At 65.4% G+C, this 22,146-nt stretch overlaps 1 protein-coding gene across 9 annotated transcripts; it reads left to right on the top strand.

Moving 5' to 3' along the window:
- Positions 1-204: 204 nt before the first annotated feature.
- Positions 205-21,546, top strand: BMP1 (bone morphogenetic protein 1). Of its 9 annotated transcripts, none has more exons than XM_037371717.1 (20): positions 208-422; positions 9,146-9,259; positions 9,338-9,490; positions 9,584-9,701; positions 10,592-10,770; positions 10,873-10,978; positions 11,888-12,012; positions 13,615-13,730; positions 14,004-14,106; positions 14,624-14,740; positions 14,820-14,965; positions 15,261-15,456; positions 15,546-15,671; positions 15,781-15,941; positions 16,061-16,241; positions 19,812-19,937; positions 20,023-20,150; positions 20,247-20,460; positions 20,565-20,815; positions 21,047-21,546. In XM_037371717.1, exons 1-20 carry the CDS (start codon positions 281-283, stop codon positions 21,179-21,181), a joined length of 2,937 nt encoding a protein of 978 aa, XP_037227614.1. In that variant the 5' UTR covers positions 208-280; the 3' UTR covers positions 21,182-21,546. The 9 variants fall into 9 exon arrangements, 6 of the variants coding, with proteins under 6 accessions (XP_037227616.1, XP_037227612.1, XP_037227611.1 ...); XM_037371716.1 differs by having other exon boundaries at positions 21,044-21,546; XM_037371715.1 differs by having other exon boundaries at positions 207-422; positions 9,146-9,490.
- The last annotated feature ends 600 nt before the right edge of the window (positions 21,547-22,146 follow it).

The raw sequence follows: 22,146 nt of genomic DNA, 5'->3' as shown, positions 1-22,146 counted from the left end.
GCGCTGGCCCCGCTCCCAGCCCTGCGCCCGGGGCTGCAGGGGCCGAGCTCCGCGCTTGAACCCGCCCCCGCCAGATCTCATTTCCCTAAAAAAAAAAAAAAAAAAAAAACAACCAAGAAAAAAAAAAAAAACAAGGGGAAAAAAAAAAAAGAAGGGGGAGAGAGAGGAGGGGAAAAAAAAAAAAAAGGGAGCGGAGAAGGGAAGGAAAGAAGGGAAGAGAGGGGGGGGAAAAAAGCCGCCCCCCCCTGCCCCCCCTCCTCCGCCCGCTGCCCGCGGAGCCATGGCCGGGCTGCGGAGCTGCGGGCTGCTGCTCTGCCTGCTCCTGGCCCGGGCCATGCACTTCCCCGACTACTCCTACGTGCTGGAGGAGGAGGAGGAGGAGGACGCGGAGCCCCTGGACTACAAGGACCCCTGCAAAGCCGGTAGGACCCGGGGGATGCGCGCCGGGGGGCGGCCGGGCAGACAAAGGGGAGCGCGGGGGTGCTGGTGTGAGTGTGAGTGAGTGTGAGTGAGTGTGAGTGTGCCCCGCACTTCGGGGCTTTGCACGGGGAAACTTCGTGCTGGCCCCGGGGCCGGGGGCTCCCCGCTGCCCGGGGTGGGGTGGGGGCACAGCCGGCCCCGCTCGGGGCTGCATCTGGTTGTACTTAGGGGGGGGGAGCGGGGGGGGGGGGGGCTGGCCAGGCGCCCCGCTTTCTCTCCCCAGCCTTGGCCGCACCGACAGCTGTCAAAGGCAGCGGGCAGCCCCCCCTTAGCCCACCCCAGCACACCCCAGCGCCCCGTGCCCCCTGGCTTTCCCCGCTCCCAAAGCCCAGCGAGGGCCAGCTCGCCACCCCCCACCCCGGGCTGCAGCCGTCCCGGGCCAGGCTCAGCCCCGGGCGGGTGTTTGCCAGGGGCTGGGGTCCCTCTGTGCTGGGTCGGGGGGCTGCCGAGCTGTCCTTCAGATTCTGGGAGGGCTGGGAGCAGGCTGGGTGCCGCGGGGTGGGGGGACAGCCCCAGTCTCCCAGAGCGCGGTGGAAGGATTTGGGGAGGGGGGAAACTGAGGCACGGGAGGGACAGGCAGGGCTGCGCACGGAGGCGAGGGCAGGGGTCTGGCGGGTCCTGGCTGGAGGATCACGTTTCTCTTTAATGGCATTGTCTGCACTGGAAGGTGGCTGTTGATATAAGTCTGTCTCCATGAGGGCTTTTTCTGGCCAAAAATCCTTCCCTTCCTGCCCTCCCGGGCTGAAACAGCTAGGCTTGCAAAACTGTCCGGGAAGAGCCGCCTGGAGCCTCCGCCGCGCTCCCACTTCATCCCCTGCACGGCACAGACAGGGCTTCGTCCGCTGATGAACCCAGCTAATTAAGGCTGCCTTTGCCGGTGGCCCAGGGCTGCCCCCCCCTCCCTGCTCCTCTGCACCCCAAAACCCCCATCGCCTCCCGGGGCAGCGAAGCGGCTGCTCCCCCCACCCCGCCTGCCTTTACGAGATCCTTATGTGACTAATTTAATTACAGCAGCTCTTCCCTGGGGGCCCGGGGGGGGGGGGGGGGGATCCAGCCCTGCCACGCACCGCCTGAACCGGGGATTTACCCTGGGTTGGGCTCCATAAGGCCAGGATGGTGGGGTCCAGCAGCCAGAGCCCCCCGCGACACCCCCTGACCCATGCATGGGCTTGGTTTTGTTTTGGGGTGATGAATCCCCCCTTCCCCAGGCTTTGAGCTGGAAACCTCTGAGCACCGAGGCCTCGCCATCACCGCAGCTCCCAACAGGGCTACTGGGAGGGGAAGCACCGGGAGAGGAATTTGGGTTCCTTGGCACAACTCGTGCCAGAGGTATCCTGAGGCCACCCGATGGCTGCCCGCAGCTCGGTGGCCGCCCCGGTGATGCCACCCGCCTGCAGCGGTGCCAGCGGGCCATCCCCACCACGGGCAGGGAAGAGCTGCCCGTGCCGCCGCGTCTCTTCCAGGGATGCCAAAACGGGACCGCTGGGAGATCCGGCCCTTGGACCAACCCCCGGGCAGCGGGAGGGAGGAATTAGCCGCGGCCCCAGTTTCCCTTCACCCGGTCAGCAGGATATCCAGGTCTCGGTGCCCAGCGATGCAGAGAGCAGCCGGCGGGTCGGATCCTGGTCGCATCTCCGGCTGGGAAAGGCAGTCGGCATTGCTCCCGCCACCCCAGCCGTGCTGGAGTTGCAGCTCAGCCGGGGCTCGCTGTGTTTGCCGAGCCTGCACCAGCACTGACCAAACACGTCCAGCCCCAGGGTTTGCTCTTGGCTCATCCCAGGGGTCCCGGGGGGGCTGCTGAGCAATTTGGCCGCAGGGATGCAGCCCGCCTCACTCCCCATGTGCAGCTCCATGGCCACGTCTGGGGGTCCCTGGCTAAACTGGGGGGCTGGCATGCTTCTGCCGCCCACAGCCGTGCTGTCACCCTGCTTGTGGGGAGGGGAGCGTGGTGGTGCGCAGCTTGGCAGGGGCTCACGCAGCCCCCCGAGATGGGTGCTTAGGGGGAATCTGCTCTCCCGTGCTGTTCATGGGGAGGCTCAGCATCTCCTGCCCACGGGGCGGTGGCAGAGCCGTGGGCAGAGGTGCAGCACGTGGATGGACGGGGCTGGGGGCCTGAGCCCCCCTCCCCAGCCATACGAGCTTCCCAGCCGTGCCTGGAGCGCTCTGGCTCCGGCTGCCTGGGTTTCACCTAGATTACACTTTCCAGGCGTAGTCAGCGGAGGCTACTGGTTGCAGTCACACTTGTCAAGCTGCCCAAAAATATTTTCCAGCCGTTATATGTCACTTATTCATGCAGGGTAAAAATCCACCCGCGGAGCCGGGGCCGGCGGGAGGCCTGCGGTTCAGGGCTCGGGATGGCACAGAGACCTTGGAAATCTCAGCCTGATCCCGGGATCTGCTTTATCTTTGTGTAATCACCCGTTTGGCGCGGCGGCATGCTCCGGCGGGGGCCGGGTGTGCGATGGCGAAGCCGGGGGGCTCGGTCGCCCGCCTGCCCTTGCTGCCCCCCCTGCTCCCGGCTCCTGGGAAACACTCCGGCTGCTGATTCACGCCGGCGGGTCGTGGCAAGGGGGGAGACAGCATTTCCTGAGGCTTTATCCGCCGCCGCCGCCGTGCTGGGGCTGGGAAACACATGGCCAGTGGGATGGGGCGGCCTTGGGGAGCTGCGGCCGGACCCAGGGAGAACAAAGCAGCCTGGAGGGATACAGGGAAAGGAGGGAGCATGGCTCATGGGCAGTTTTCCCTAAATTTTTTATCTTGGCTGTGCCACAGGGGTGTTTTCTGGGTGAGAACGTGCCCTCTTGGTTGCCCGTGGCTTTGCTGGGGCTTCCCGGAGGCTTCTGGCATCGTGGCAGGGAGAGAAGCCAGTGTCCTGCTGCATCCCGCTGAGCTGCGGAGAGCGGGTGTCCTGCTTACAACCTGGCCGAGGGCTGTCGGTCACCCCTGTCCCATCTACCTGGGGGGGGTTGCATGGCAAGCCCCCCCTCCAGACACGTGCAAAAGGCAATGAGAATATGCCCCTTAAGCAGCGCGGCCAGGGAGTTGCGAGCAAACTTTGGAAAGAGTTAACCGGTGCCTGGGGTGGGCCTGGTGGGGACAGGATTGAGCAATAAAAGTGCAACGGAGCATGTGTTTGCCACCAGAGCCCTGGGACAGATGCACACAGGTCTGGGAGCCCTTGGGAGCTGGTGTCCGGTGGCAGAGCCGGTGCTGGGCAGCAGGGACGGGCACAGTGACGCTGCCAGGGCCAGCCCTGCTGGCGTGGCCGCCCCATGCTGTGGGAGCCGGCGTTACCCCCACATGCACCGAGCCAGGTGTCGGGGCGCGTTCCCATCACCGATGGGCTCCGGTCCCTGCTCTCGCCACGCTGCCGCTGGGCTCCCCTCCTTGCAGGGGAATGCAACAACAAGCGCCCCCCCCTGCCCCTCCGCTCCCCTTGGCAGAGCAATTTGCAAATATTTTCCTTTCCAGCAGCTCTCCCTTTCACAAGTGACCGGTGCTGCTGGCCCGGGCTGTGTTTTGCTCAGCGCCCTGGCTTTGGAGGGGAGGCAGGGAGAGCCTGCTCCCCGCACACGGCTCCACAGAGCTCCTGGCTCCATCCCGGGGGCTTTGACATGCCTTAGGTTTGGCATCCTGAGGCCTTCTCCTCTTTTTGCTGTCATGGGAGAGGAGCAGAAGGAAAATCCTTCCCTGGAGTGACCAAACCATCCCTCCTGCCCCCGGACACTCCTTAGCTGGAAGCAGTTTGCTGCCGCGGGCTGTGTGTTTAGAAGCCAGGCTCCCACGGTGCTTACTTTACGTGATGCTGTGCAGCACAGAGTGGGCAAAGGGCTCAGAGCCCACACGCCGATACCCAGGGCTGCGGAGGGAGTTTGGCCACGGATGCCCAGGGAATGCTGCGTCCGGGCGGGATGCGCCTTGCACCGCAGATGAATGCAGGAGGGGAACTAGGGAGAGAGATCATCCCTCCGCCTTGGACACCGTTCTTCAGCATTTCTGCCTTCCCCGGCTGCTGGGATGCTCTTTCTGCCCACACCCTGGGGAGAGGACAGCCGGGCTGCCGGCAGGAGGGTGCTGGGTGCTGGTACAGCACCAGGTCTCACAAAGGCACTGGCTGGGATAAGGATGCGCCGGTGAGGACACAGCAGGCAGGGGGTCCCGCCTGCCTGCAGGGACAAAACTGGTCCAGAGCTCTGTGCCAGGACTGGCTCTCCAGGGGGGCTGCCCCTTGATGCCGAGCGGCTCTATCCCCCAGTGCCTCAGTTTCCCCACTGGTTGCAAAGGTGCTTGTGATCTGGCCTGGCTCCCAGCCTGACTGCCAAGGCTTGAATTCCTGCTTTGTGCCTGCTGCACTCGTCGGAAGGTGCTCTGGGAAAGCAAATATTCCTCGCCCCGGCGTTTACAGGCTGGCGGCTCCCTCTCTCCGGCTGCCGGCGAGGGGCACCAGGAGAGGGGCTGTGTCGCTGCTGGGGGAGAGGAGAAGGTCCGGCTGCCCCCACTGCATGCCTCCATCCCATCCGTGGGGTCTCTCCCAGCTGCTGGCAGGCTGTGGGGAGCAGGGGGACGCCTGGCACCCAGCAGGGACCTCGGCAGGAGGCAGCGGGAGCCGGGGGCTGCTCCCCTGCTCCCACAGCCCCTGGGATGCTCTGCATCCCTCCGCCTTCGCACCCACGCCTCCACCCCGGGGCTCTCCGGGCAGGGCAGACCCACGAGGCCAGGGGGGACCCCCAGCCCAGGGTGCCCGCTCCTTTCGCCATGGCCCTGGTGTGTTTTGCCGTGAGCTGCAGCTGGGCTGGCGTGCGGGGGCGAGGGGGCGGCGCAAGGAGCATTCCTCACATATTTAACGGCTCTGCTGAGCCAGTGGGATGCTGCCCCAGTGACTCCACAGCTTTATGACCCGGCAGTGGCTGAGGCTGGGATCTACCTATTAAACCTCTCTCCTCCATCCCACCCCGCAATGCCGCCGTCCCCGGCTGGGGCAGAGCAGCTCTCTCCCTGCCTTCTCACACACTCCAAACCCTCCCCTCTGCTCCAGCCTCGCACCAGGAGCGATGCTCGTGGCTCGGCGTCACACGAGGACTCGCAGTGGCTGGGCTGGAGCTGCTAAGCCAGTGAGAGAAGGCTGGGCTGAGCCTTTGCTCCCAGGCAGGGGATGCTGGTTGTCCTGCCGGAGCCCATCCTGCCCAGTGCTGCTTTGAGGGCGGTGGGAGTCACACAGGTATGAGGGTCCTTCCCAGCCAGTGCCACGCACCGGGGCTTCTTTGCCCCAGACTGACCTGGAACATGATCCTGTCCTATCTGCTGCCGTCCCCTGCCAAGCCTTCCCCACCGCTCTGTTTGCTTTTGCCTGCTCACCAGAACATTGTGTTCACGCCCCAGTCTCTTCCCGCTTTTTTTTTTTTTTTTTTGTCGTGCAATATGGTTCCCAACCTTGGTGGAATGCGATGTCAGGCTCATTCCAGACTCCTGGTGATGCCAGAGAGGTCAGGCCCATGGGTACCCCTCTCCACTGCCCATGCGTATCAAGGATGCTGAGTAGCTCCTGCATCCCTGGCGTGCTGTGGCAGTAGGGACAGAGGGACCCTGCAGGGACAGCGCGGGCAGGAGATGCCTGTAGCATCGGCACAGGGTGCTGCAGGGGTTGGCCCCGGTCCGAATGAAAAACCTTGTTTGTCTAGAGCTTCAGCCCCGGGGGTTACGTCACCGTTCCAAGAACCCAAAAGAAAACACATAGCACAAAAAGTCAAACAACAGCGGAGCGCTGAGTTATCTCCTGGCTTCAGGGTGAGGAAGAGCTCGGTGGGAGTCTCAGCAGCAGGTCCCAAACAGCTGGTTGTTTTCTGGGTGGTGGGAGCGATGTGCATGGCCAGAGCCTGGATGCTCCCCCTCTCCCCTTCCCTATTTCTGTCCCCGTTCCACCCTGGCCGATGGGGATGACGCTGGGGTCATTGTGCCCCCATGGCAGTGCCTGCCCTTGAAGCCGGTGCCTGCTGGCACCGCATCCTGCTGGCATCACGTCTGCCCCGCTGGCACTGCATCCTCCCCGCTGGCTCCGTCACGGCTTGGACCTTGCCCCCAGTGCCTGCAGGGCCAGCGCTGGGCTGAGCAGAGGGCAGGATGGCGGCACAGCCCACGGCCTCCCGGGCTGGGAAAAGCTCAGGGCACTGGGTCCACAATGGGTATGGCTGGGGAGCCCTGGGCTCTCTTGGGCACCCGAGCGGCACCGTGCCGCGGCAGGGTGAGGGTGTGTGCTGCAGGGCATGGGTGCCAAGAGCTGCGGTGCCTCGGTGGGTGCTGTCTGCTTCCAAGTCGGGCTGGCACCTCCCCGCTGCAGCCCAGCCTGGCTCTGCCGTATGTCTCTCCCCTGCTCTGACCTGTGCTCTGCCAAGCCCCCCACCAGCTCCTCACCACCCACAGGCCTGGGACCCCTCCTGCCCCCCGCACAGCGCTTTCACCCCATCAGCCCCCCACTTGCAGGGGGTCCCCTTCACTTGCAGGGGGTCCCCTCCACCTCGGAGGGAGGATGCTCACTTGGTGAGCTGCTGCGGCACACAGTGGAAGGGACAAGTGGCAGCAGCATGGCAGCGTCTCTGGCAAAGCCCCTTGAGGAGGTTAGCAGCGGCTGGGGGATTTTGGCGAGCAGAGACCCCCCAAACCACTCTGCATGTTGCCGGGGCCAGGTTGCATGGGGAGTGAGTGGGAGGAGGAGGCGGCCGGAGCCCAAACCAACGTGGAAGTTTCTCAGTCCAACGCTTTGGGCTTGTCCCCAACGTGTCCTTAACGGGGATCGCTGCCAGGACACCCCCTCGCCACTACCCCACGTCTCCAGTGTTCCCTCCGGGAACAGCAAGCTTCCTTCCCCCCCAGGCCAGGGATTTTTTGGGGAGTCGAGCTGCCTTGCACTGCTTGGGAAACCAGCCCCACGTCCCCATGCTCGCCTGCCCGGCTCTCTCACGTATCCCAAATCCCTCACATATGGTTTCTATATCACTTGGCTCTGCCGGCGCTTGCTCTGCTGTAAGCGAGCTTACTTTCCCTTGTCTTTCCATGCAGCTCTTGGCACGGGATGCTCGTCCTTCTTCCCGGCCCTGGTCCTCCCCCACGCTGCCCGTTCGGACACGTCTCTCCCTGCCTGCCCCGGGGAGGGTGCAGGGAGGCCAGGGCCAGATCCTGCCTCTTCTCTGCCCTCAAATTGCAGCCTGGCCGTGCCAGCGGCAGGTCGGTGCCAGGGGAGGTGCCGGCCCCAGCTTGTTTGCTCTTCCCTTGGCTCTGCCGCAGGTCTGCTCTCCACCCCAGAGCTGCTTCTGCTGGGATGCACCCACTGCCCCGCCGGTGCTGGGGACAGACCCAAAACGTGGCTTTTTTCACCCCAAAGCACTCCACGCTGCTGCCAGAGCAGGGTTTGGGCTCGGTGCTGTGCAGAGGCGCAGGGTCCGGCCGCACCGGGGTGCCCAGGCTGTTCCTCTGGCCCCCCCGTGTTGGTTGTTTTGGACCTGTCAGGGTTATCCTAATTGTCCCATCTTGTTTTCATAATTAGTGGCTCTTTTGGGATCCACTTGCTAATTGCTTGGAGCACGAACTTGGCACCGCTCTCCATCAACCCCTGCGCTGGTCCAGCCACCCCGCTCCCCACTGCTGCCGATTCCCTGCCCTTCCCCATGGGCTGGCGAGGGCAGGGGGTGCCCAGGACCACCCATTGGCCCCATCTACCCACAAACCCGGGTGAGAAACCCAGCTCCACCCCACAGCAGCCACATCCAGAGCCTCTGTGCCGGTGCTGGCGCGGTGGCACGCCATGACCTCAGCCAGCCCTCGTGCTCAAGCCGCGGCGTTTCCGCAAAAGCCGGGTCCCCGGGGCTCAGCGCCGGCCAAGTGCCGAAGCCGGGAGCCGCGTCCTGCAGCGTTGACTCACAGCGAAGCAGTGGCGAGCGGGAGGGCAGAGAGCAGGGTGGGAGGAAGAGGAGGAGGAGGAGGAAGGGCTGTGCAGCGTTATGTCCTCCAGCCCTGTGACGCTGAAGCATCTCTGCTGCCCCGGCCCCGCGGGAGCTTTGGCAGAGCGGTGCTGGAGGGGCTCCTGGCCCCGGCAGATGGACGGACAGACGGACGCCCCTCGGCTGGCTCCGTTCCTGTGGGTGCTGGGCGCAGCCGGAGCTTCCCGGGCCATACGGCTTCGCTTCGTGGTGGCAGATGACTTGGAGGTCATCGGAGCATCCTGGGGCTGCTGGAGCTCACACCGGGCTGGGGGGCAGGAGGGGGGTCCCGAGCCCAGTGTTGGGTTTTACAAAGCAGGGGGGGTGGGGGTGGGGTGGTGGGCAGGGAAAGGAAGAAAAAAATCACTTTTGCAACACAAATAATAACAGAAACCCTAAAAAGTGATGGACCGGGCTTTATGCAAACCAGATGTCAGCGTGGGGCTGGCTCCAGCTGCTGGGAGAGCCGACACGGTGGCGGGCTGGGGAGTGGGGGAGCCCGGCTGGCACCACGCTCGCTTCCCTCCCAGCCCCCAGCTGAAGGAAAGAGGGAGGAGGAGGAGGAGGAGGAAGGGCTTGCCTTCCTGTTCAGCAGCTTGCGGAAGGGCTGGGCCTGGGAACCCCAGCCCTGGTGGGGTTTGGGGTCCCCCGGCGTAGGCGTGGGGTGTTACACCTCCTCCCCGCCGCCTCCCCAGCTGCCTTCCTGGGAGACATCGCCCTGGATGAGGAGGATCTGAAGCTCTTCCAGGTGGACCGGGTGGTGGACCTGGCACGCCACACCATCACGTACCTGCCCACCAACTCCTCAGGTACCACCGCAGCCCCAGCCCTCCCAACCACCTCCATCCCCGGGGGCTGCCTGCGCTCACCCCCCACCACCCCCACAGGCAGCAATGCCACCAGTGCCAGCCGGCGGCCGGGCCACCAACGGCGCAGCCGGGGCCAGCAGCGGGCACGCAGCCGCCGTGCTGCCACATCCCGGCCGGAGCGAGTGTGGCCAGACGGGGTCATCCCCTACGTGATCAGCGGCAACTTCAGCGGTGAGTGCAGGCGAGCCGGGGGGGGATGCTCCATCCCCGGCGTGCCTCAGTTTCCCCACGCCGGCTGATGGCCCCCGCCGCCCCCTCCTGCAGGCAGCCAGCGAGCCATCTTCCGGCAGGCGATGCGGCACTGGGAGAAGCACACCTGCGTCACCTTCCTGGAGCGCAACGACGAGGACAGCTACATCGTCTTCACTTACCGGCCCTGTGGGTATGTTGGAGGGGGGGTCCCAGGCACCGGGACCACCCTGTCCCATGGCTTTTGCAAGGAGGGAGCGTGGCAGCTCGTGGGAGCAGTAATTAGCATGTCTGGCTGCCGTGCCTTGGCACCAAAACACCCGTGTCGGCGCGTGCGTGGTGCTAACCGGCTGGCCCTCAAGCCACTGGGGTTCGTGGAGGGCTGGGGTGCGAAGGGGGACCCGTCCCTGGGGTCTGGTCCCTGCGGGTGGCAGGGGCACAGGAGCTCTGGGAGCTGTGGCAGTCGTCACCCCGGGCTGGGGGCTGAGGTCGGTGGCGCGGCACCAGCCCGGGCTTGCAGCGGGGCTGATGCCAAAGGAAACAGGGGTTTGGAAGAGCTCAGCGTCTTCACGCGTCAGGGCACAGCCCCAGCCAAGCAGATGGTGGTTAGGAGGAGGCTTTCCCCTGGAACAGGCTGTGCATGGCGGCGGGGGGTGCCGGCCTGTGCCCCGGCACGGGCGCGGACCCTGAGCCTGGATCCGGCACGGACCAGCCGAGCAGCTGGGCACGGGCAAGAGGCCATCCTGGGTGCAGGATGGACACCCGTGGCAGCAGCATCCTGGGATGCCGGGGCTGCCCGCAGCCGTGCCACGCTGTGCCGTGCCCTGCTAGGCAGCCTGGGGGCAGGAGCCGAGCTCTCCCAGTTTCCAGGCAGAGCTGGGGTTGGAGGCATGGAGCTCGCTGCGTGGGCAGCGCTGCTGAAGCTTCCAGCCGGCTGAGGCAGCAGGGATGCGTCCACACCGCACGGGACCAGGGGGGCTCATGCTCCCACCCTCAGTCATGTCTTTACCCGGGAAGCGCCGAGATGGCCACGGCCCAGGGGTATCCCACTGATCCACCTGGTGCCCCCCATCTCCCCCCCAGGTGCTGTTCCTATGTGGGCCGCCGAGGAGGGGGACCCCAGGCCATCTCCATCGGCAAAAACTGTGACAAATTCGGCATCGTGGTGCATGAGCTGGGCCACGTCATCGGGTTTTGGCACGAGCACACACGCCCCGACCGGGACGACCATGTCTCCATCATCCGGGAGAACATCCAGCCAGGTAAGGACCAGCCTCCCTCCTCCTCCTCCTCCTCCCTGCCATGGGGCGCTGCCAAAGCCGGGGTCCCCTCTGACGGTGTCCCCTTCCCTCCTGCCTCCGCAGGGCAGGAGTACAACTTCTTGAAGATGGAGCCGGAGGAGGTGGAGTCGCTGGGTGAGACGTATGATTTCGACAGCATCATGCACTACGCCAGGAACACCTTCTCCAGGTATGTGGCTGGGGTGGCTCGCCCGCACGTCCCCGTCCTCCCTGCAGCGCTGGTGACTGTGGACGGGGTCCCCAGCTCCAAGGGATGGTGGCACAGGGTCCCCAACCCCGAAGGAAGGTGGCACAGGGTCCCCAGCCCCGAGGGACAGTGGCATGGGGTCCCCAGCCCCAAGGAACGGTGGCACAGGGTCCCCAGCCCTGAGTGACAGTGGTGTGGGGTCCCCAGCCCCAAGGGATGGTGGCACAGGGTCCCCAACCCCGAAGGAAGGTGGCACAGGGTCCCCATCCCTGAGGGATGGTGGCACAGGGTTCCCAGCCCCAAGGGATGGTGGCATGGGGTCCCAAGCCCCAAGGGACGGTGTCACAGGGTCCCCAGCCCTGAAGGAAGGTGTCACAGGGTCCCCAGCCCTGAAGTAAGGTGGCACAGGGTCCCCATCCCTGAAGGAAGGTGGCACAGGGTTCCCAGTCCTGAAGGAAGGTGGCACAGGGTTCCCAGCCCCAAGTAACAGTAGTGTGGGGTCCCCAGCCCCAAGAGATGGTGGCACAGGGACCCCATCCCCAAGGGATGGTGACACAGGGTCCCCAGCCCCAAGGGAAGGTGGCACAGGGTCCCAAGCCCCGAGGGACGGTGGCAGGTTAGCAGCTTGCATGGAGTTAATGCCTGTGGTGCAAGGCTCCCGTCTCCAGCAGCACCGTGCCACAGCATGCCGGGCAGGATGAAGCCCCATGGAATCCCTTTGCAGGGCAGGGTGGATGCTGTCCCCGCGGTCACCTCTGGCAGGGACACGTCCCCGCTGACTCACCGGCCTGCAGGCCTTAATTAGCCAGGCTGTTTTTAGCATCCTTCAGGGAGCAGCCACAACCCGGTGCTTCCCAGCCGCTGCTCAGCCTCTGCCTGCTCTCGCCCTAGGGGCATCTTCCTGGACACCATCCTGCCCAAGTACGACGTGAATGGGGTCCGACCTGCCATCGGCCAGCGGACGCGTCTGAGCAAAGGGGACATCGCCCAGGCCCGCAAGCTCTACCGCTGCCCGGGTGAGTGCCACCGGGACGGCTCTGCCAGGCCCCGGGCCGGGGTGGTCTGTCACTGCTGGGGGGGCTGCAGCGGCCACCAGGCTGATCAGCCTGGGGTCAGCGTGCACGAGGCCGTGCCTCCCGGGGAATGACTCCGCTTTCACCCCAAGAATTGACAAGGAAAGCATCACCCTGGATGCAGCTCCTGTTTCCAATGGAACAATGCTCTTTGGGGTCTTCCTCACCATCAGACCCCCTGCAAGGACCACAAAAGTTGCCTTTCTCCATCCGTGGCACTTTTCTGGGGTGTTTGTGAGCAGAAGCCAAATGCAAGACCTCGGTGAGCCACGGGGCTCTGCCCCCATGACCAAGGGCATCCTCAGCTGCCCTCTCCTCCCGCTCCTCCAAGAAAAGAGCATCCCCCCTAGAGCATCCCCCAAAGAGCATCCTCCAAGAGCAGAGCATCCCCTGAGAGCATCCTCTGACAACAGAGCGTCTTCCGAGAGCAAAGCATCCTTAGAGACCATCCCCCAAGAGCATCCTCTGACCCACCCCAATAGCCAGAAGGTTTTGGATGAGGCAGGGCCGGGCGTTATGCAGGGCTGTTACCTGTGGGATGGGACAGTACGGTCCCACCGCACCCATCCCAAGGCCGAGGGATGGTGGGCATGGCCGGTGCACATTTTGGCACCTTGAACGGTGCTGCGGACCATGGCTCATGTGGAACAGCATTGCCCTGGGCACTGGGGAGACTGGCACGGAGTCCCTCGGCTGCAGGCGTGGGCTCCGGGACTGTACCGGCAACATCTGCAAGGAGTTTGGCTCCCACACACTCCTGCTTAATTCCAGCAACTAATTAGCAGCCTGGAAGAGGGACGCCTTTGTGAGGGGCCCCAGCAGCCGGCCGTGCCGCGTTCAAGGGCTGCAGGGGAGCAGGACTGTGAGCACAAGCAGGAAAAGCGATTAGCTCGGAGAGGGGCAAAAAAAAAAAAAGAAAGCCCGAAAAAAGAAGCCCAAAAGCAAAAAGCCCCTCTGCAACTCTGGCTTTCCTTTCCCTTTGTTTCCACTGTAAAGCCAGGAGGGAAAAAAGGCAACGAGCCCAGGTTTCAAGCTGCCTGTTTTTTAACATTTCACCTTTCATCTCGCGGCCCCCCGAGCGGGAGGTGGGGGGCGGCTGCCTTGGCCCCGCGACAGCCGGAGCGAAGCGCCGTGTGCCGTGGCCGCGGCGTCATGTGGCTTCCAGATGGCAGCGCTGGGTCGGATCCAGCCACGGCTGCGTAAACCTGCCCAGAGCCCAGGCGGCGAGCCGGGCCCCCGCGGCGTGGCAGGGCACAGGGGGGCCATGGGATGGATCCTGCCCCTGGGGGTCGGCGGCTGGGAGGGGGGCACAGTGTTTGCAAAGGGATGCTGGGGAGCTGGGGGCATCGCCGGCCACGCCAGTGAGGTTTGGGGCTTTTGGGGGTTGCTGCAGCGGGGCGGCGATGGGGCTTTTTGGCAGAGCGGTCCTAGGGGATGAGGATGTGGGTGGCGAAAGGGCGAAGCGGCTGGTCCAAACCCGACGCTGCCTATCCCAATGCCGGGGGCTTCCCGGGGGTCTGACCCCTGCTTTCCCCCCCTTTGCAGCCTGCGGGGAGACACTCCAGGACAGCCAGGGCAACTTCTCCTCCCCTGAGTTCCCCAACGGATACTCTGCCCACATGCACTGCGTCTGGAGGATCTCCGTCACCCCCGGAGAGAAGGTACCAGCTGCTGGCGCAGCGCCGAGGCACCCCACCTCCTCCCGGCCCTCCTCCTCTCCCTCCCTGCCCCATCTCCCATCCTTTCTTTGGAGTGCCCCTAACCCCAGTATCCCGCTGCCTCACCGCGGTCCAGGATGCTGCCGGGCATCGCCGCAGAGTGGGTCCAGGGGCCATCTGGACCGCTGGCACCCAGCACTGCACTTTGGCAGACGGAGACCCCGCAGGGCGCGGGGAGGGGGCTCACCCCACGTTTTTCTTCCTCCGCAACCTTAGATCATCCTGAACTTCACCACCCTGGACCTCTACCGAAGCCGGCTGTGCTGGTACGACTACGTGGAGGTGAGAGACGGGTTCTGGAGAAAGGCCACGCTGCGAGGTAACCAACCGGGAGCTGTTAGCCTGGCCGGCCGGCACTGCCTGCCCCGCTGCCTGCCCGCTGCCCTCACCTCTGCCCTGCGGGGATGCTCCGGGTGCAGGCAGCGGGGTGAGGGGCTCCCCTCCGCCTGTATCCCTGCCCGACTGTCGTGTGCCAAAGCCCTGGGGCGGGGGGAGCTGGCCCCGGAGGGGTTCTGAGGGTGAAAGGGGCTCCCGGTTTGCTCGCCCACACCAGTGAAACTGGTGAAAACCCCAGTTGGCCAGCACGTCTCTCCCCAGGGAGATGCCAGTATCTCATCCCGTCCCCTTGAGGTGGACGTTCCCCAAATCCCAGCTGACCCCGCACTCTGAAATAACCACGTTCTGTGAAACAGCCAGACAAGCCGGAGGGGAGCGGGGGGAGAAGCAGCGCTTTCCCTTTAGGATGCTGGCAAGGGGTGCTGGGGGGGACTGGGATGTGGTGGCGAGGAAGAGGAGGGTGCCCAGCCAGCGGCAGCCCAGCACACCTTCATCCCCAGGCAGGTTCTGCGGGAACAAGCTGCCCGAGCCCATCATCTCCACTGACAGCCGCCTCTGGGTTGAGTTTCGCAGCAGCAGCAACTGGGTGGGCAAAGGCTTCTTTGCCGTCTACGAAGGTAGGGGCGGGCAGGGAGGGGGCAACGGGGCCGGCGGTGGGGCAAGGGGGGCTCAAGCAGCTTCTTCTCCCTTTTCCAGCCATCTGTGGGGGGGACGTGAAGAAGGACAATGGGCACATCCAGTCCCCCAACTACCCCGATGACTACCGGCCCAGCAAGGTGTGCGTCTGGAAGATCACCGTCTCCGAGGGCTTCCACGTGGGCTTGACCTTCCAGTCCTTTGAGGTGGGCGACCATCCCCTCCCCCCACCGCACCAGTCCCCCCACTTCCCTGGGGTGGGAAGGGAAAATCTCCCCAGCATCACCCCCCCGACCCAACACACCCCACGGGACAGGCGTGGGGCTGCTGCTGCCCGGCTACCCACGTCTCTCCCCAACCGCCTCTGTGCCTCAGTTTCCCCATGCAGCAGGCTGGCTCCCTGGGCTGGTGGGTGCGTGGGTCTGAGAGCGTGGGCATAAGGGAAGGGGCTGGGCAGAGTTTGGGGGTGCTGGGCCAAGACGGTGTCCCCCTGCCTGCCAGATCGAGAGGCACGATAGCTGCGCCTACGACTACCTGGAGATCCGGGACGGCAGTGGCGAGTCGAGCAGCCTCATCGGGCGCTACTGCGGCTACGACAAACCGGACGACATCAAGAGCACCTCCAACAAGCTCTGGATGAAATTCGTCTCCGACGGCTCCATCAACAAGGCGGGCTTCGCCGTCAACTTCTTCAAAGGTAGGAGATGCGCCGGGGGGGCAGCGGGGGCCGGGGGGGGAGGGGGCAGCAGCCCTGCCTGCCCGCTCAGCCCCCTTGTCCCTGCCCAGAGGTGGATGAGTGCTCGCGTCCCAATAACGGCGGCTGCGAGCAGCGCTGCGTCAACACCCTGGGCAGCTACAAGTGCGCCTGCGACCCCGGCTACGAGCTGGCCTCTGACAAACGCCGCTGCGAGGGTGAGCATCCCCCTGCCACCCCCCACCCCCCACCCCCACCCCAGGCAGCATCCCTAATCCCAGGGACCCCCCGGGACGTGATGGATGCTGGGTGCCTCCCGCCCTGCAGCCGCCTGCGGAGGGTTCCTCACCAAGCTCAACGGCTCCATCACCAGCCCGGGGTGGCCCAAGGAGTACCCCCCCAACAAGAACTGCATCTGGCAATTGGTGGCCCCCACCCAGTACCGCATCTCCCTGCAGTTTGACTTCTTTGAGACTGAGGGCAATGACGTGAGTCAGCCGGGGAGCAGCCCCTCTCCGCCGTGCGCGCCCCCCGATGCTGCTGGTGGCTCGCGGGGTGGCACGGCCGTGCCGCCAGCCCCGTGTCCCCCGGCCCTTGCATCCCGCAGGTCTGCAAATACGACTTCGTGGAGGTGCGCAGCGGGCTGACTGCCGACTCCAAGCTGCACGGCAAGTTCTGCGGCGCCGAGAAGCCGGACGTCATCACCTCCCAGTACAACAACATGAGGATCGAGTTCAAGTCCGACAACACCGTCTCCAAAAAGGGCTTCAAAGCCCATTTCTTCTCAGGTAGAGCCGCCCGGCCCTGGCACGGGCGTCCCCTGCCCTCCCTCACTGAGCTGACCCTCCCTGCGCCCCCAAACCACCGCTAACGCCTGTCCTTGCCCGCACCAGGGGGTGCAGCCCCCGGTCCCCGCCCGGTGGCAGGGTGATCCCTGGGTCGTTGCCCTGCGGGGTCTGAACCCCTCCGAGCCTCTGGCAGCCTGGCTGGCAGCACGTTTTGCTGCCTTTTGGGGCTTTTCCCCTCTTTTGGAGAGCAATTGGGTTCTACTTCAGATGCTGGGGTGCTCCTGGGGGGTCCCCAAATGACCGGTGGGTGCTGGGCTCCAGCTGCATCTGCAGGGGCAGGGGGGATGCGCTGGGGACTGGGATGCGCTTAGCCCTGGAGGGGCCAGCGCTGGCCAGGGGGGAGCAGCTCTCTGTCCCCCCAGCCCCACCGTGGGCCGGGCACTGCACCCCTCGGGCAGCACTGCCGTGGGGAGGGCGGCAATGCCCCGCTCTGCTGCCTGCTGCGCTGCTACACCCCGCTACGCTGCACGGCCACGGGCTTCTTCTGCTTCCTGGGCAGGATGCTCCGCATCCCGGCCACCACCGGCGGGGGGGGGGATAGCGGCACCCGGCCACCACCACGTCTCAGGTCTCTGGAGTGGTCCCTCCTCCCGAAAACCATTACCTGCCTCTCCCTGTCTGTTCGCTGGTCCTCTCGCATCTCCTGGGCCACCCCGCCAGGAGATGGTGTCACCTTCGGCTGGGTCTTGGGTTGGGTAGGGATGGGGACACGGAGCGAAACGCACCGCTGGCCGTGGCCAAGCATCACCCAGGGCTGGTCCCCAGGCTGGGGGGCTGCCGTGGGACCCTCCTGCAAGAGAGCGTCCCGCTCGGCACGGTGCGATGCCCTGGACGTCAGCCCGGCCATGAGCAACCGACAGCACCTCCTGGGCTGGGCTGGGTCGGACCACCGATGCCTTGCACCTTCTGCTGCTTTTTGGCCCCGTCGAGGCCATTTTTGAGGGGCAAGCGTGGCTGCTCAGCGGCGGAACCCGGCACCCCCAGGAGTCCTCGGGGTTCCCCAAGGCAGCCCGGCCACTGGCCAGAGGGGCAGAGACCCGCGGGCCGGGGGTAGAGTGTCTTTGCTTTATTTTTTTAATTAAAACCAAGGCAAGTAAGGTGGCCCAGCGGGGCCCAGCCGTCGGGAGCTGGCACCCTCCAGCAAAGCGAGACCTCGGGAAAGCCCAGCGGCCGAGTGGCAGCGGGACCAGGGGGCAGCCGGGTGAGTATCCCCTCACCACGCTTCGGGCTCCTTCCCTCTCCCCTTTGCCTTTCTTCTCTCAGTGGGATGTCTGGTGGTCCCATGGGGGCTGCCCCTATCCTGGACCACCAAACCCCCTCTCTGCCTCTCCCCGTTCAGGTCTCGGGCTTTCCTGGCAGCAGGACCACGCTGGAGGACTCGGCTACACCAGGGTCCCTCCTCCGGTCCCCCCCAAGGGGTCTCTCCCGGCCGGTCCTGGGCAAAGCATCTCCCGTGCGGCTCCTTTTTAGCCGCGGAGGGTCTCTGTGCCCCTTCCCCGGACAGCCACCGAGCCCTGCCCCTCGGTGCCACGGGCAGCCTGGCCGCCCGGGCACCCGTTTTCCCCCGATGAAGATGTGGCCCCTTCCTCTTCCTCCTCCTCCTCCTCCTCTTCGCGGGCCGGGGCGATGGGAGGCAGCAGCCGGCTCCCCATTGGCTTGCGTGTAAGGATGCGTTCGCCCGGGAATCCACCACGGTGTCGGCACCCAGGTACGTCCCCCCGGTCTCCACCGAGTCCTGGTGCACGGGGGTCCATAGCGGGGTGATAGGTGCAGGTGGGGGCTGCGGGGCGGTGAGCAGCCCGGAGCCATCGGATGCACGCCGGGATAACGGTGAGCGCACGGCAATGCCAGGTCGCAGCGAGCAAGCTGGTTAGAATAAAGGATTGCTAAAGACACCGACCCGGTGGGCTTCTTTCCTCTGCCAACTCTCTCCGCTCTTGTCTCACCCGCCCAGGCTCCCTCCGTCCTGCCGGCGGGGTGATGCCGCGCTCGCTCCCCCGGTGCTGGAGCTGCTCTGAGCCCACCCGGCCCATCCGAAGCCCCTTCCCATCCCCAAACGAGCCTTTCCGCCTCGCTTCCTCTCTCAGACCTAGGAGACGTCAGGTTACAGCCTCCGGTTGAGAGGCGGCCGCGGGGCTTGGGGCTGCCCCGAGGGGCTGGGGGGCTGGGGCAGGACCCCCCCTCGCTGCTGCTGCTGGCTCCAGGAGGGATGCTCTTCTCCAGCATCGCTATGAGTTCGGAGAGGGATGCTGGGGTGGCTGGTGCCCGCTTGCTGCTGGCTTCCCCCCCCTGCCGCTGCCCACTCCCCAAACCATCGCCCCATGGGGAGGGGGAGTAAGGAGGGGCGATGGGCCATGGAGCATCCCACCCTGGCCCCAAAGCGGGGGCTCGGGGGGGGGGGGGGGGGGGCTGGTGAGCCCTGAGACGCCGGCCATAGGGACCTCAGGCAGGTGGTGGGCACCGGGAGGTAAGTACGGGCCAGCCCAGGGGGGCACCTTGCTCCGGGCGAGCCCGAACCCCTCCGCTGCCGTTCCCGTGCCTCCCCCAGCCCGGCCACCCCCAGGAACCCACCCGAAGCCCATCCTCATCCTCCCAGGGCCAACCATACTGCCGCCTCCTCCTCCTCCTCTTCCTCCCCACAGAGCCGCTCGCCGCTGAGCCCCAGCTGCACGAGGGGCTCGCGGGGGTCCCCTCCGCTGCCTTGCTTCCCCGGCTGCCGCTCTGCATGCCCGCCGCCCCCACTGCCCCCCACCGCCCCCCACTCCCCCATCGCTCCCCGCCTTTCTCCCTCTCTCTTTGCAGAGAAGAAGCAGCAGCTGCAGCCCCCGAAATCTCGCCCACCCGGCCTGAAGTTTCGCCTGCAGAAGCGGCCGCGGGGCCCCTCCTGAGCCATCCCGTCCTCTCCATCTTTCTCAGGAACGCCGCGGTCCCGGGTGCCGTGGGGAGCACACCGGGGCCGAGCCGAGCCGTGCCGCCAGCCCCGGCACCCCCTTGCTTGACAGAACTGGTTGTTGGCCTTATTTTTAATTTTTTTTGGAAAAATTTTTTTTTTTTTTGGTTTTACCCCCATCCCCGTTGTTTTTGTCATTGACCAGCTGACCTTGTGGTTCTTTTTTTTCCCGATTTTTACCGTGTCTGTGACATTTCCCTATCGATGAGTAAAGAGGGACACCCGCGTCCTGGTCTTTCTTGTGCATCTTTGGTTGTCACTGTGTGTTTTTCTGCCTTCCCCATCCGTACCCTAAGCAGGTAATGGTTGTGCCCGTGGGTGAGCCCATGGAGAGGAGGACCCATCCCACCCACCCGTGGGGGCTGCCCGGGCTCGGGCAAGGAGGGACGGTGGATCTGCTTGCTGCTGGCCGTAGGCGCTTGCTTGGCTGGTTGCTCCCCGGAGGGCAGCGGCGTGGGGCTGGGGACCGGCACGCAGCGGGCAGGGCTGTGCCGTGCCGGGATGGTGGCGGCTGCGCCCTCCCACCCCGCTCAGCCGCGGTCCCTCTGCTCTCTCGGCAGACAAGGATGAGTGCTCCAAGAACAACGGGGGCTGCCAGCATGAGTGCCTCAACTCCTTCGGCAGCTACGAGTGCCAGTGCCGCAGCGGCTTTGTGCTGCACGACAACAAGCACGACTGCAAGGAAGGTGGGTCTGCACCCCAGACCCCCTCCCTGTCCCCAAGCAGGACCCCCCTTCCCATGCACCCACGACCCCATCGTTGTCCCCGCAGCCGGCTGCGACCATAAGGTGACATCCATCTCGGGGACCATCACCAGCCCCAACTGGCCTGATAAATACCCCAGCAAGAAGGAGTGCACCTGGGCCATCAGCACCACGCCCGGGCACCGCATCAAGCTGGTAGGGATGGAGGGGGTCCCAGGGGGGTGGGCAGCACCAGGGGGTCCCGTCCAGCGAGCCCCCTGGGTGCCAGCGGCTCGGCCATCGCCTCCGCAGACCTTCTCGGAGCTGGACGTGGAAGCGCAGCAGGAATGCGCCTACGACCACCTGGAGATCTACGACGGCAAGGATGCCAAAGCCCCAGCGCTCGGCCGCTTCTGTGGAGCCAAAGAGCCTGAGCCCCTCGTCTCCTCGGGCAACAAGATGTTCCTCAAGTTTGTCTCCGATAACTCCGTCCAGAAGAAGGGTTTCGAAGCTACCCACACCACAGGTACCACCGTGGGGCTGGGGAAACCTGGTGCTGGGGCGGGGGGAGACCGCGGACCCTCCTAAACCACCCACCCCACCCCCCGCCGCTGTTGGCTTCTCCCCCAGTGTGCGGGGGCCAGGTCCGTGCTGAGGTGAAGACCAAGGACTTGTATTCACACGCACAATTTGGGGATAACAACTACCCGGGGGGCTCGGACTGCGAGTGGGTGATCATGGCCGAGGAGGGCTACGGCGTGGAGCTCATCTTCCAGACCTTCGAGATCGAGGAAGAAGCCGACTGCGGCTACGACTACATGGAGCTCTTCGACGGCTACGATGGGACAGCCCCGCGCCTCGGTCGCTTCTGCGGGTCCGGGGTGAGCTGGGGGTGGGGGGAACGATGGGGTGGGCTGGGGGGGAGCAGAGATGTGAGGCTGCAGGGGCAATGGGTGAAGCTGAGCCAAGCCAGAGCAGTGCAGAGAAATCCCTGGGGGGATATTTGGGGTGGTACATGGGGGTGCAATGGTTTTGCACCCTCCCCGTTGTGAATCCTGCCCCATCCTGGGGATGCTCATGGTTCTGAGCACCCCTCTCCCTCACCCCAGCAGCCCCCGGAGGAGGTCTACTCAGCCGGAGATTCGGTGATGATCCGCTTCCACTCGGACGACACCATCAACAAGAAGGGTTTCCACCTTCGCTACACCAGCACCAAGTTCCAGGACACGCTGCACACGAGGAAATGAGGGCCGGGGGTCCTGGCCCCCCCCGCGGGCAGGGGAGGAGGAGGAGGAGGAGGGCAGGGAGGAAGGAAGCGGGGAGCACTGCCCCGCACAGACTGCATGGAGGAGCACACAGCCAACCTCAGCACTCAAGACACGCTCGTACGGGGCCCCGGGGCTCGGGCGCCCATGGGCACAAGGGCAGAGGGGGGGTCCCCTCCGCCAGCAGCCGCCCCCCCGGCGCTGGGGGGGGCTGAGCGGGACCCGCTCCCCTTCCTCGAGCCGGCCGCAGCTCTCTGAATGTACAAACCAGTAACCGGGAAGAGCCCAACACACAGAAGGTGCTGTCTCTCTCTTGTACCGATGAAATAAATACCCTTGTACTTGGAGGGGGGCAGCCCCAGCCTCTTTGCTTCCACCCCAGCCTCCCCCGAGGAAAACGGGGTTGGACCAGGGGGCAAGAGCACCCCAGAACCCTGCAGCAGACCCCCACCCTGGGGGCTGCCCAAGGAGCAGCTGAAGGAGCAGTGCAAGCAGCTAATTGTCATCAGCTTCTGCCCCAAGGCAGGCGGCACGGCTGGGCAGTGGGTCCCGTGCTGGGTGCTGGGTGCCGGGTGCTGAGCTCTGTCGCTGCAGGGAGCTGCCTGCTCCCCCCAGGACTCTGGGCAGCTGGGCAGGTAGGTGCTGCCCCCACACCTTCGTTTTGCACCGGACCCCAGCTGGAAGAGCATCCCAGCCCCGTCACATCACCTTCCCAGCACGGGGGGGTGGGTGCCATGTGTTGCCCCCGCGTCCCCACACCGTGCTGTCCCCCTGCACCCACAGCAAGCCAGCGGCAGATGGCTGGTGGGCTGCGGCGTGGGCCCCCCCGTCCACCCCATGCTCCCTCATGCCTCGGCACTGCTGTGCTGCCGCTTGGGGACACGGTTTTGCATCCCCTCTGTCATCTGGTGTTCTGGTGGCCCGCCTGGGGCACTGGGGATGCTCCG

The sequence above is a fragment of the Falco rusticolus genome, chromosome 20, assembly GCF_015220075.1.
Source record: "Falco rusticolus isolate bFalRus1 chromosome 20, bFalRus1.pri, whole genome shotgun sequence".
NCBI lineage: Eukaryota > Metazoa > Chordata > Aves > Falconiformes > Falconidae > Falco > Falco rusticolus.
Note: the sequence above shows the minus strand (reverse complement) of the source record. Positions and strands in the feature narration are given on the sequence as shown.

Excerpts from the sequence above, each read along its gene's own strand:
- BMP1 (XM_037371714.1), top strand. The coding sequence starts at position 281 with ATGGCCGGGCTGCGGAGCTGCGGGCTGCTGCTCTGCCTGCTCCTGGCC. Across the intron at positions 10,771-10,872 it reads CCGGGAGAACATCCAGCCAG|GGCAGGAGTACAACTTCTTG; the intron begins GTAAGGACCAGC and ends CTGCCTCCGCAG. Across the intron at positions 15,942-16,060 it reads TTGAGACTGAGGGCAATGAC|GTCTGCAAATACGACTTCGT; the intron begins GTGAGTCAGCCG and ends TGCATCCCGCAG.